Source organism: Drosophila bipectinata, chromosome XR (genome assembly GCF_030179905.1).
Source record: "Drosophila bipectinata strain 14024-0381.07 chromosome XR, DbipHiC1v2, whole genome shotgun sequence".
NCBI classification, from domain to species: Eukaryota; Metazoa; Arthropoda; class Insecta; order Diptera; family Drosophilidae; genus Drosophila; species Drosophila bipectinata.
In genome coordinates this window covers 20,352,145-20,364,635 of record NC_091735.1, presented here as the reverse complement: position 1 = coordinate 20,364,635, position 12,491 = coordinate 20,352,145, and the positions used below count along the sequence as shown (strand labels likewise).

The following is a 12,491-nucleotide window of genomic DNA, read 5'->3' as shown; positions in this document are numbered from 1 at the left end:
AGTGTGCAACGCAGTGAAGGAGACATCTCCGACCCTATAAAGTATATATATTCTTGATCAGGATCACCTCCTGAGTTGATATGAGCATGTCCGTCTGTCTGTCTGTCTGTTTCTACACGAACTAGTCTCTCAGTTTTAAAGCTATCTACTTGAAACTGTGTTGCACACCCTTCTTTCTTTTGCACGCAGTATATAAGTCGGAACGGCTCGAATCGGCCGACTATATCCTATAGCTGCCATATAACTGATTGATCGGAAATGGTGTAACTTTGGTGTTTTTAGAGTTAGAGAGTTCAAATTTGACATGAGAGCTATTTTGGGCAAAATATTACGACATGCCAAATTTCATAAGGATCGGCCGACTATATCCTATAGCTGCTGTACGAGTTCAAGACATGCAGAAAAATCGTGCATTGCAGATAGGCAACAGATGATCCTATACAAACAGGTACCGCTGCGCATTTACGACCTCACACCATCTGTCAGCACGCATGATAAGGACCTGCATGCGTCATAAACCTAAGCGATAAAGGATAATGTTATCCTATTTTACAACTGTCCAAACTAGTAAACTATAAGCAGATAATAATTTGACCTAAACAAACATTAGTTCTTAAGATCTTGTATATAAAAACCCTGCATATTCCACAATAAAATCAGTACTCAACGAAAACTCGTGGTATTCACTTCTCCGAGCTCAATTTGTTTCAAGTACAGATTGCGGCAACGAAATTGTTACTGGTATCAAGAACCGGTGGCAGACAAAAGCAACTTTTCAGCTACACAATTTACATTTGGTGACCCCCGACTTTGGACACAGGATTCATTTGGAGAATCATACTTGTATAGTTGGTCAACTGGGCGACCAAACTACAAAAAAAAAAAAAATACCAACAACTGATCAACTTGGCGATCTTGGACATCACTGGATAGTCAACTTGGCAGCAACAAAACAGGAGAAAATCAAGCTCCATAGCCATAGTATTTAAAAGAATACCTTGACCGCCTATTTGGTTGTGAGTAGAGGCACAACCTGTCAAAGCGACAAATCAAAATACCTCCAACGGGTCAGGTATTATTTTAAATAAAAAAATGGCATTATCAAATATCAACGCATTGCTGGACAGGCAATTGATAACAGGCGAAGAGATCCAAAACGTAATAAGGAATTACAAGAAGGATTCGCCTGAACGAAAACAACAGCCTGACTATTTCCAAAAACGCATTGAGAAGTTAGTTAAGCTGTGGGAAATATTTTTTTAAAGATGATTTAACTATAAAAAGTACAACAGAAGGTGCTAAAATTGAGCACAGTTACTTTAAAAATAATTATTTCAATCAAATAAGAGATTTGGTTGTATCCTACAAAGGAGAATTCAACAAACAATTATCCACAGTACAAATGGATACTGGATCGGTTGCTTCCAGTGAAGAAGAATCGGAACTGGAGCCAATGATTCGGGAACAAAGGGCTCTGCTGATTAGTCTGGAACGAATCATGAATAAAATGACGAATGAAACTCGTCAAGGATTTATGCCAATCATAAATCAGTATTGGGATAAGATAACAACTATCCACATTGAAATTTATAAAAAATTTGAGGATCCTGCAAAACTTGGATATCTCTACCAGAGATATTTAGCAGCGGAAGACGCCGTCATAGCAGTCCAAACTATGACATGTGAAGAAAGCATCTCACGTCCTGCCAACATACCTCAAATGCATGCCTCATTGCCGTTGCCGAAAGTTGAAATTCCCAAATTTGATGGGGACTATTTAAAATGGCAACAATTTCATGACATTTTCAAGAAAATGATTCATGAAGCATCATTACCCATCATTCAAAAGATGTGGTACTTAAAAACTAGCATCACTGGAGAGGCTGAGCGTTTAATACGCCATCTATCCTTAACCGAAGGAAACTATGCAACAGCATGGAATATGCTACAAGAGCGTTTTAGCAACAAAAGAGTGCTAAGTAACGCGTTAATACAAAAAATATTGGACCAACCATCAATAACAAATGATGCGAAATCCATAAAGGCAATGCATGATAATATTAAAGAAACATTATCTGCGCTTTGTAACATTGGAATTCAAACTGAAAATTGGGATCCAATACTATTATGTAGTTTGACAAGGAAATTAGATCGTCAAACTCATATGTTATATGAACAGTCAATTGTAGACTTGAAGAAACTGCAGAAACTGGATCAGTTTTTGACCTTCTTGGAACATCGGTTCCTTACATTGGAGGCTACCGGTAGTGATAAGATAAATCACACCAAAAAAGGCACATGCGCTCAGATTGGTACAGAATATACATGCTATTTCTGTAACAAACCCAATCACATTATGTATAAGTGCAACGAGTTTTTGAAGAAAACAACAGCTGAACGATTAAATTGGACTCAAAGGAACAAGCTATGCGTAAAATGCTTCAAACGCGATCATTCAGCAAAGGAATGTCAGAAGAAAAATTGTTTTAAATGCGATAAAAGGCATAACACCCTTCTACATTTGGAATCAAAGCCTGACTCTAAAACAGCAGCATCAGCAAGTGGAGTACAAACCAATTATGTACTTTTAGCCACTGCTCGAGTTATTATTGAAGGCAATAATGGACGAATGGCCGAATTCAGAGCATTACTTGACTCAGGTTCTCAAGTCAATGTAATCTCTGAAAGAGCATTAAACATATTAGCTCTCGACGTTAAAAAATCAGAGCTACAAATAAATGGAATTGGTGGACGAACACAAACATCAAAGGCACGAGTTAATGTTATGCTCAAATCACAGCATAACAACTTCAACTCTCGATTGGAGGCTATTGTATTGCCTCACATTGTTGCAGATCAGCCAGGACAGTCAATTGATATTAATCGTTGGAAACTTCCAAAACATATTGAATTGGCTGATCCCAATTTTGATAAAACAGGAAGGATTGATCTACTCTTGGGAGCAGAACACTATTACGATATAATGCAGGACAAGCATTTATCGTTGGGTAAAGGACTGCCAAAATTACAAAAAACCAAACTAGGATGGATTGTGGCTGGAAAATTAAAACACAATTCACCTAGATCAACTACCTGTGCAGCTCTAACCGAGGAAGATAAGGTAGACGAACAAATCACGAAATTTTGGGAACTGGATTCATTCTCAACTGATGCGCCATGCCTATCTCCACTGGAGAAACAATGTGAAAGACACTTTCTCCAGCACATTCAGACTGCAATTGATAAGAAATCAATTGTTAGGCTCCCATTCATGGATAATGCTTCAGCCCTGGGGGAGAGTCGTGATCTTGCAACACGACGATTCCTTTCCTTGGAAAAACGGCTATTGCGAGATCCACAAACTAAGGCAAGTTATGTGGAGTTTATGAAAGAATACGAAGCTCTTGGGCATATGAAGGAGATGCACACAAGTGAAATTAAAAAAGCACGGTACTTCATACCACATCACTGTGTGCTCAAACCTGAAAGTACAACAACCAAATTAAGAGTGGTTTTCGATGCATCTGCAGTTACGTCATCAGGAAAATCGCTCAACGACTTACTGCACAAAGGTCCTACGGTGCAAAACTCTATATTTTCAATTTTGCTGCGATTTAGGACTTACAAATATGTTTTCACGGCGGACATAGAGAAAATGTACCGTCAAATCTGGATAAATCCCGAAGACCAATATTTCCAAACAATTGTTTGGCGCAATAATCCATCTGAGGATTTGCGATACTACAGATTAAAAACGGTTACCTATGGAACAAAAGCTGCACCGTATTTAGCCACAAAATGCTTGCAGCACATAGCACAAAAAGGCAGAAAGGAATACCCTAATGGTGCTGCCGCATTGGAAAACGACTTCTATGTAGACGATTGCTTAACCGGAGCCGAAACTATACCAGAAGCTCTACAGAGGCAACAACAGCTTAACAAACTTCTGCAAAATTCTGGATTCAAGTTAAGAAAATGGTGTACCAACAATTTCCAAGTTCTACAAGGAGTTCCGAGGGAAGACATCACTTCAAATGTACAACTGGAGGAGACTTCATATGAGGACTACACGATTAAGACCCTCGGAATCACCTGGACACCAACGACAGATCACCTTTGTGGGAAAACGGAGATAGCAACAAAGGCCAACATATCAAGACGAGATTTTGTGTCTGAAATCTTTAGGATATTTGATCCTCTTGGTTTATTTTCCCCAGTTGTAATGAAAGCAAAAATTTTCATGCAACACCTCACAAAGGAGGGTTATGAATATAAAGACGATCTGCCGGCTCATCTTCAGGAGGAATGGAAACGCTACAGGGAGGAGCTAAAGGTTCTGAACACCATAAAGGTACCACGTCACGTCTACTTAGGAAAAACACCTGTGACGGCAGAAATCCACACATTTGTTGATGCCTCGGAGAAGGCATATGGAGCTGCTGTATACATCCGAGCAACATATAAGGACAAGCGAAGAACGATCCAGTTATTGTGTGCAAAATCTCACTTAGCACCAATAAATACAATAACGTTACCACGTCTGGAACTTAAGGCTGCTGTATTAGGAGCACAGTTGACTTCTAAAGTAAAGAAAGACTTGGCCATGAAAAATGCATCCACATTTTATTGGTCTGATTCACGGATTGTACTGTCATGGATTAATTGCTCAACATCCATTCGAGACAAATTCGTTGCCACCAGAGTTGCAACAATACATGAGCTATCCTTACCCAAACAGTGGAGACATGTTGCATCAGAACACAATGCCGCAGATGTCCTCTCCAGAGGAATGACAGCTTCAAAATTCGCGGAACATGCCATGTGGTTCTACGGCCCTATGTTCCTACATGGTTCATCATCCACATGGCCCGCTCCGTTTATTGCTACCAACGAGGAACTAATAATTATGAATCCGCCAAAGGTTAGTCAATCATCCGTGATGACTATCATAAAAGAGGAGGACATAATATACACAATACAACATAATAATTCATTTAACAAGCTACTCAGAATAATAGCTTACATAATGCGCTTTCGACGTAAGAAGAAGTACACAAGCCACACCATTGAGTTTGAAGAAATAATGGCAGCCCGAAAAATTGTCTTCCGCAATATTCAAAAAATCGACTTCAAAGATGACATCAAACATCTCAAGCGGCAAAGGGAGACACTAAAAGGCAGTTCAATCAACTCACTATCACCATTCTTAGATCAGAATGGAATTTTGCGTGTAGGAGGTCGACTGGAGGCGGCAAATATATCATTCGACTCCAAACATCCGATACTTTTGCCATACAACGACTCTGTTGGGAAGATGATTCTTGTGCAAATACACAAGGACAACATGCATTGCGGACCTCAAGCTTTATTGACTGCATCAAGGCAGCAATTCTGGATCCTTAAAGGAAAAACGATGGCTAGGAGCACTGTAAGAGCCTGTGTCAAGTGCACTAAAGCTAAACCAAAATTAATGGAGCAGATCATGGGAAATCTGCCACCACTGAGGGTAACGCAAGCTCGACCATTTTTCAACTCTGGCGTCGATTATTGTGGACCATTTAAAATTCACGACAAAGTGAGAGGAAAGAAGCCTAGCACAGCTTACATTGCTATATTCTGCTGTTTTACGACTAAAGCTGTACATCTGGAGCTGGTTAGCGATCTCACAACAGAGGCATTCTTGGCAGCACTTCGTCGTTTCATTGCTCGGCGAGGGAAATGCCAAACTCTTCACTGCGACAATGCAACAAATTTTGTGGGAGCCAAAAACAAGTTGCAAGAGCTACAGGAGGCTATATTCTCCGATAATGCGAAAACACAAATTCTCCAGGAGTGTAACAACAAGGGAGTTCAGTTTAAATTCATCCCACCTCGTGCACCACACTTCGGAGGATTATGGGAAGCTGCAGTAAAGTCGGCAAAACATTTATTACTAAAAAATGTTACGACAGCCGATCTTACTTATGAAGAACTTGAAACAGTTATAATCGAAATAGAGGCCATATTGAACTCTCGACCATTAACACCACTGTCCGATGACCCAAATGACGTCACAGCATTAACGCCTGGACACTTCCTAATTGGAGAGCCGCTAACTGCACAAGCTGATTGTGAACCATCGCAGCAACCAAAAACGTTAGGTAATCGATGGCAGGCCGTTTCAAAACTGAAACATGCGTTCTGGAAACAATGGTCACAGGATTATCTACAACAGTTGCAGCAACGTCAAAAATGGAGAAGATCCTCAACAAACATAAAGGAAGGCACTTTAGTAATAATGAAGGAAGACAATGTTCCTGTATTACAATGGCCAATGGGAAGAATTGTTCGAGTCTTCTACGGGAAGGACAACTTTGCACGAGTGGTTGAAGTTAAAACGACCAAAGGGATCTTTAAACGTGAAATTCAACATGTTGCTCCACTCTTTAATGAAGAAGAACCCACTGACAAACATCCAATTGAAGAAGATGAAGTAGAAGAAGAAAACAGAGCAGTGGAAGACCGCCAGCTGAGGAAAAGACCAAATCACGCTTCGATAACCACTGTCATGATTGTCATGTTATTATTATTACCATTAGCCTGGGCCCAATCGATTCAAATAACTCAGTTTGGATCAAAACCAGGAATATTTTTCGAGAAAATTGGGACAACCCAATTAGCAGTGGCTGACTGGACCATAGTGGCTTACTTCGATCTCAAACCATATTGGAGTGATATGGCTACATTTTCAAAAGGAACAAAAAAACTTGGTCAAATGTGCGCTACACTTAATGATGCACACTCATGTGAAGGAATGTACCAATACTTCCAACAAGTAGAGAATGAACTCATCATGGAAAATATGCTATTGGCCAAATCACGGAAAGTTCGAGCACCATTGGACATCGTGGGAAACATTGCAAGCAGTCTATTTGGTGTATTAGATTCTCAATATGCACAAGACATGTCGAAAACAATATCGAAGGTCAAGGACAATGAAGATCATGTCTTGGAGTTATTACAAAACCAAACATCCTTAGTTGATTCAACAATAAACGTAGTGAAACGAGATGAAATTGCATACGCAAAACGATTCAACCTAATTGAAAGTCAAATGAATGCAATAATAAAGGATAATTATCACTGGTACATTACACTGACATCACAACTTACGTTGCTCGCTACGAATCTACATCGAATGCAGAATGAAATCATCAAAGTGTTAACAGACGTGCGCCACAACACTATTAGTCCACTTCTATTATCTCCACGACAACTAAAGGAGCAATGTGATCAAATACGGGACCATTTGAAGCCTGGTCAAATGTTACCTGTTAACCAAGAAAACATACTCATGGCATACAAAATGATGCAAGCCGAAGGTACCATAGTAGATAATCATGTGATTATAAAAATAACAGTACCATTGATATCGACAGAGGTATTGCACATATACAAATTAACACCGATCCCAGCTGCAAATGTATATGGTTTTCATCTGTTCAAAATTAAAACACCATTCATTGCAATTAACAACTATCGAGATAAGTTTGTTGATATGACGACGGAAGACATAGCAAATTGTTATCCAAGATCGATAAATGATTTCATTTGTCACAGCAAGCAATCAATGTTCTCTACAGAAATGAGCTGCGAAATGCAACTATTCCACAATAAAACAGACACGTCATGCCATCTGGAAATCACAAATAAAACGTTCATTTGGCAAGAGATGCATAAAAAGAATCAATGGATATTTGCGACAAGGACGCCAATAAAACTCTCAGCTGTTTGCACCGATGGAACATCAGATATCTGGTTACGCAACACGGGACTACTGACAGCAAGAGCAGGATGCACCATACGCAACTCTCTAATAACAGTAATCAGTCAAACTGGTATAGAAACATCGACGCTCATCTCATACGCCCGTTTTGGAGAAATCGATGGTAACAATACAACGATTAAAAGACAGAACACCACATCCAGCAAAACAAATAAATTTGGTTATACCAAACTACTGGATCTTCAACGGGATCTTGTACCAAACCGAAGACTGAGACTACCACATAGACTTGAGACGATCAAGCATCACCACATCGCAATGTACATTGGCTTAACATTCATCATAATAATATTGACCATTCACTGGGTAAGAAAATGGTACAAAGGAGACAAGAGACCTCAGCAAGTCCAGGTACCAGCGGTGGCAATGAGGAAACCGATACGACTTCGAGTCCGCCGTTCACCATTAACATCGATGATTGTTGAAACTACGTTCAACGGCCGGGAGGATGTACGAGTTCAAGACATGCAGAAAAATCGTGCATTGCAGATAGGCAACAGATGATCCTATACAAACAGGTACCGCTGCGCATTTACGACCTCACACCATCTGTCAGCACGCATGATAAGGACCTGCATGCGTCATAAACCTAAGCGATAAAGGATAATGTTATCCTATTTTACAACTGTCCAAACTAGTAAACTATAAGCAGATAATAATTTGACCTAAACAAACATTAGTTCTTAAGATCTTGTATATAAAAACCCTGCATATTCCACAATAAAATCAGTACTCAACGAAAACTCGTGGTATTCACTTCTCCGAGCTCAATTTGTTTCAAGTACAGATTGCGGCAACGAAATTGTTACTGGTATCAAGAACCGGTGGCAGACAAAAGCAACTTTTCAGCTACACAATTTACAGCTGCCATATAACTGAACGATCGGAAATGACCCAACTTTCTTGTTTTTCAAGATAGAAAACTGGAACTTGGTACAGATTATATTTTTGGTCAGTTAATCCGACCTACAAAATTTCATTAGGATCGGCCGACTATATCCTATAGCTGCCATATAACTGAACGATCGGAAATGGTACTTGGTAGAAATATCAACTTTCTTATTTTTGAAGATAGAAGTTTGGGACCTTTTTCGGATTTTTCATTTTAGTTAATTGGTTTTATTATGATGTGTTCATAAGGATCGGTCAACTATATCCGATGTTTGCGATATATATCCGGTTTTAACTGCAAGGGTATATAAACTTCGGCTCCGCCCGAAGTTAGCTTTCCTTTCTTGTTTTTATTTCAAATAACACTGTGAGGACAGGTTTTACGCACCGCAAGACGACACTTTTTTGAAGCGACTTCGAGCGACTGCCGTCACGGATAAATAATAATTATTTTTTGACAACAAATTTCTAGATACTCTCCAAATATAGCCATTTAATATGTACAAAACTTGAATAATTATATTCACTCAGAAAGAAGAAAAAATTCGGAAAAATATTGTTTTTTCTGCCTCTGAAACCATTGCCCCCTTAAAGGAGTCCCCCAGAGAAATAAAAAAAAAAACAAATTCATTTTATTATTCTACAAAATTTTTCTTAATCTTTTAAAATTTAATTTTGATTTCCCATTAACTAAGGGACTAGAATTAATTTTTGAATTAATATAAAGAAGTGGTCGGCACAGCTCTATCGGGCATAGGAAATTTCTCTGCCCGTGCTCTGCACAGTATAAATGTGTGAAACGTCACGCTCCCAGCCTACTTTCTGCTTTCTGCTATACTAATACTGATGCGTTAAAATCATATCAATGTGTTAGGTGCCGACCACTGATTTAAAGTAAAGATAAAACTAAATAAAAGGCTTTTCAGCTATTATTCGTATAAAAGTTATTATGTTTATAATACGAGTATAATGATAATTAAGTAAGAAATTAAGGAAAAGTTTTTTTGCAGCAAAATCTTGAATTACCATTGCTCGAATACATAAGGTTTATGATCTCAACTACACACTTGTTAGGCATTTTCTTAAAAGACTACATTTGTCGACCAGGCTACTTTATAGTAATTGAAAGGATCATTGTTGCAAAGGTAATAATATTAAATAAATTCAAAAATAAAAAAAATTGGTATTTTCACCAAATGCCATACCCATCGATCGTTATGGAAATTGCTAGGCAATCAAAATAATAAATAGCGGATAATAATTTGGATGTTTAACTAAAGAAATGGTTGATATTGATATTAAAATAAGAAAAGAAGAACTGCATTCACGTTCCTAACGCGCTCTAGATCCCGATCGCGTTCGAGGGCAGACTCCGGTCTCGTTTTCTAATAAATTTAAATAAATTCAAAACTAAAAAAAATTGGTATTTTTACCAATGCCATACATATCGATCGTTATGAAAATTGCAAGTAAGCAAAATAATTAAAATGAAATAGCGGATAATAATTCGGAAGTTTAACTGAAGAAATGGTTGATATTGATATTAAAATAAGAAAAGAAGAACTGCATTCACGTTCCTACTCGCGTTCTAGATCCCGATCGCGTTCAAAGTTCGACTCTCGATCTGGTTTTCCAAATTCTAAAAGAAAAACAAATGAATAATCAAAAAGAAACCAAAACTGAGAGAAAAAAAGAAAACCAAATGATGGAAAAAAGGAAAGTCAATATAATATAATGAAGTTCCGATGTCTTCTCAGTAGCCAAGTTTTACCTTGGATGGTTTATAAATAATTTAAAAAATAAAAACATAAAAAAGTAAATATTGTTGTAATGCCTTCTCGGTATTCACGCTCCAGATCCCGATCCCGTTCGAAGTCGGACTCGCACTCTCGAAATTCCAAAATAAAATAATTAATAAAAAAAAAAACCAAACAAAAATAAATATTGTTGTAATGCCTTCTCGGTATTCACGCTCCAGATCCCGATCCCGTTCGAAGTCCGATTCGCGCTCTCGAAATTCCAAAATAAAATAATTAAACAATTTAAAAAATAAAAACATAAAAAAGTAAATATTGTTGTAATGCCTTCTCGGTATTCACGCTCCAGATCCCGATCCCGTTCGAAGTCCGATTCGCGCTCTCGAAATTCCAAAATAAAATAATTAATAAAATAAAACCAAACAAAAATAAATATTGTTGAAATGCCTTCTCGGTATTCACGCTCCAGATCCCGATCCCGTTCGAAGTCCGATTCGCGCTCCCGAAATTCCAAAATAAAATAATTAAACAATTTAAAAAAAAAAACCCAAACAAAAGAAAATATTGTTGTAATGCCTTCTCGGTTTTATCTTGAGAAGTTTATAAATATGAAAAAGAACAAAAAAAAATAAAATAAAAAAAACCTCAAATAAAAATAAAAAGACGTCTTGCTGCTTCGAGCAGCGGTGAAGTAATGATTTTCCCTGTGGGTTTTGGTAATAAGAAAACTTGGACAGTGTTGAAAGGTGCCGCAAGCTAAGGCCAGGGTTGACTTGAAAGGTGTTTAAGGTTGCCACCTCATCCAATAAAATTGAATTTGGATTTTTATGCATGAATGAAGACAGTTTCTGGAAATTTAATATATTGTAGAAACATTATTATGAAAAATACCTTAATTATATATATTTTAAATAAATAGGTTTAAGGTTTGCCATGCCGCGGCTCGCTCACAGAGTTTGTGGGTCTATTCCACCGAATTTAAAGATCGACGTGATTGGCAGAGCCCAAAAGTAAAACAGATAGCAGACAACTTTATAAACCCTATAAACTCAGAGGCCTTTCCAAATACAATATAGATAGCTCCTTGTTTCCAAAATGGGCTCCGCTCCGGATCCTCGCTGCTCCTCCTTGTTTCCGCTGGGCTCCTCCTGTTAGCCGTTTCTGTTGCTGTGGTCGCCGCTGCTGCTCTTCTTGCTGTGTTGCCGTTGGTTCCCTTGAATGTCGCCCTTTCGATGGCCGCACGCAGGCCTTCCTACCTCTCGGACAGACACGCTTGGGTCGTCGGGGACTGGTCTTCACCCACCTGCGTGCATACGCGCTACTGGATGAGTGATAGGTCACAGGCTGGGGGTCACTCCTCCGATACACCAAGGATATACGGGCTAGCGGGTCCGGGTCGGGAGTTGGCCGCTGACTTTCGCCTCCGCTGCACCAAGGAAACATCGCGCAACCGGGCTAGCTGGTCCGAATCGGGAGTTGGCCGGTGGGTCGTCCCGCCTCCCCTGCACCTGCGAAACACCGAGCTAGCGAGTCCGGATCAGGAGTTTTCGTCAAACACCGGGCGTCGCGCCTCCGCAACACCAAGGAAACACTGCTCATACGCGCTAGTGAATCCGGATCGGGAGTTCCTTGACTGGTGACCGGGGTCTTCCCGAACGGTTTCTTAACTGGGCGTGAGTTCACGACCCATTTGTCTCCCAGGATCACGCCTTTTAGTTGCATTTCAGGAGTCGGTAAGGAGCACGCCAAACTTGTAACTTACTCGCTTCGTAGCAAGGCTACCTGCCGTGGTCGGGAATGGCCCAACTCGAGTCTGAGCCCATATGACTGCTCCTTCTGTCTTGCGGCTAGGCTTGTCGTCTTTACTTTCCACCCATTCCCCCGTACTACAAGTTTGAAGTACCCCCTTCAACCCCACTTTCTTAACTTTGTTCAATGCCACCTGTCTCGGCGTGTGGTGAGACTTAAGTTACATCATAAATTACAAAAAAACAAAATTAATTAAAAAAAAAACACCA

The 12,491-nt window shown here is 39.3% G+C and overlaps 1 protein-coding gene across 1 annotated transcript; it reads left to right on the top strand.

The window, feature by feature from the left end:
- The first annotated feature begins 2,164 nt into the window (after positions 1-2,164).
- On the top strand, positions 2,165-8,329 carry LOC122321895 (uncharacterized). The gene is made up of 4 exons (XM_043212948.1): positions 2,165-2,312; positions 2,856-3,008; positions 3,102-6,140; positions 7,791-8,329. Exons 1-4 carry the CDS (start codon positions 2,165-2,167, stop codon positions 8,327-8,329), a joined length of 3,879 nt encoding a protein of 1,292 aa, XP_043068883.1.
- The last annotated feature ends 4,162 nt before the right edge of the window (positions 8,330-12,491 follow it).

Excerpts from the sequence above, each read along its gene's own strand:
- LOC122321895 (XM_043212948.1), top strand. The coding sequence starts at position 2,165 with ATGTTATATGAACAGTCAATTGTAGACTTGAAGAAACTGCAGAAACTG. Across the intron at positions 2,313-2,855 it reads AGGCACATGCGCTCAGATTG|ATCAGCCAGGACAGTCAATT; the intron begins GTACAGAATATA and ends ACATTGTTGCAG. Across the intron at positions 3,009-3,101 it reads GGACAAGCATTTATCGTTGG|CTCTAACCGAGGAAGATAAG; the intron begins GTAAAGGACTGC and ends CTACCTGTGCAG.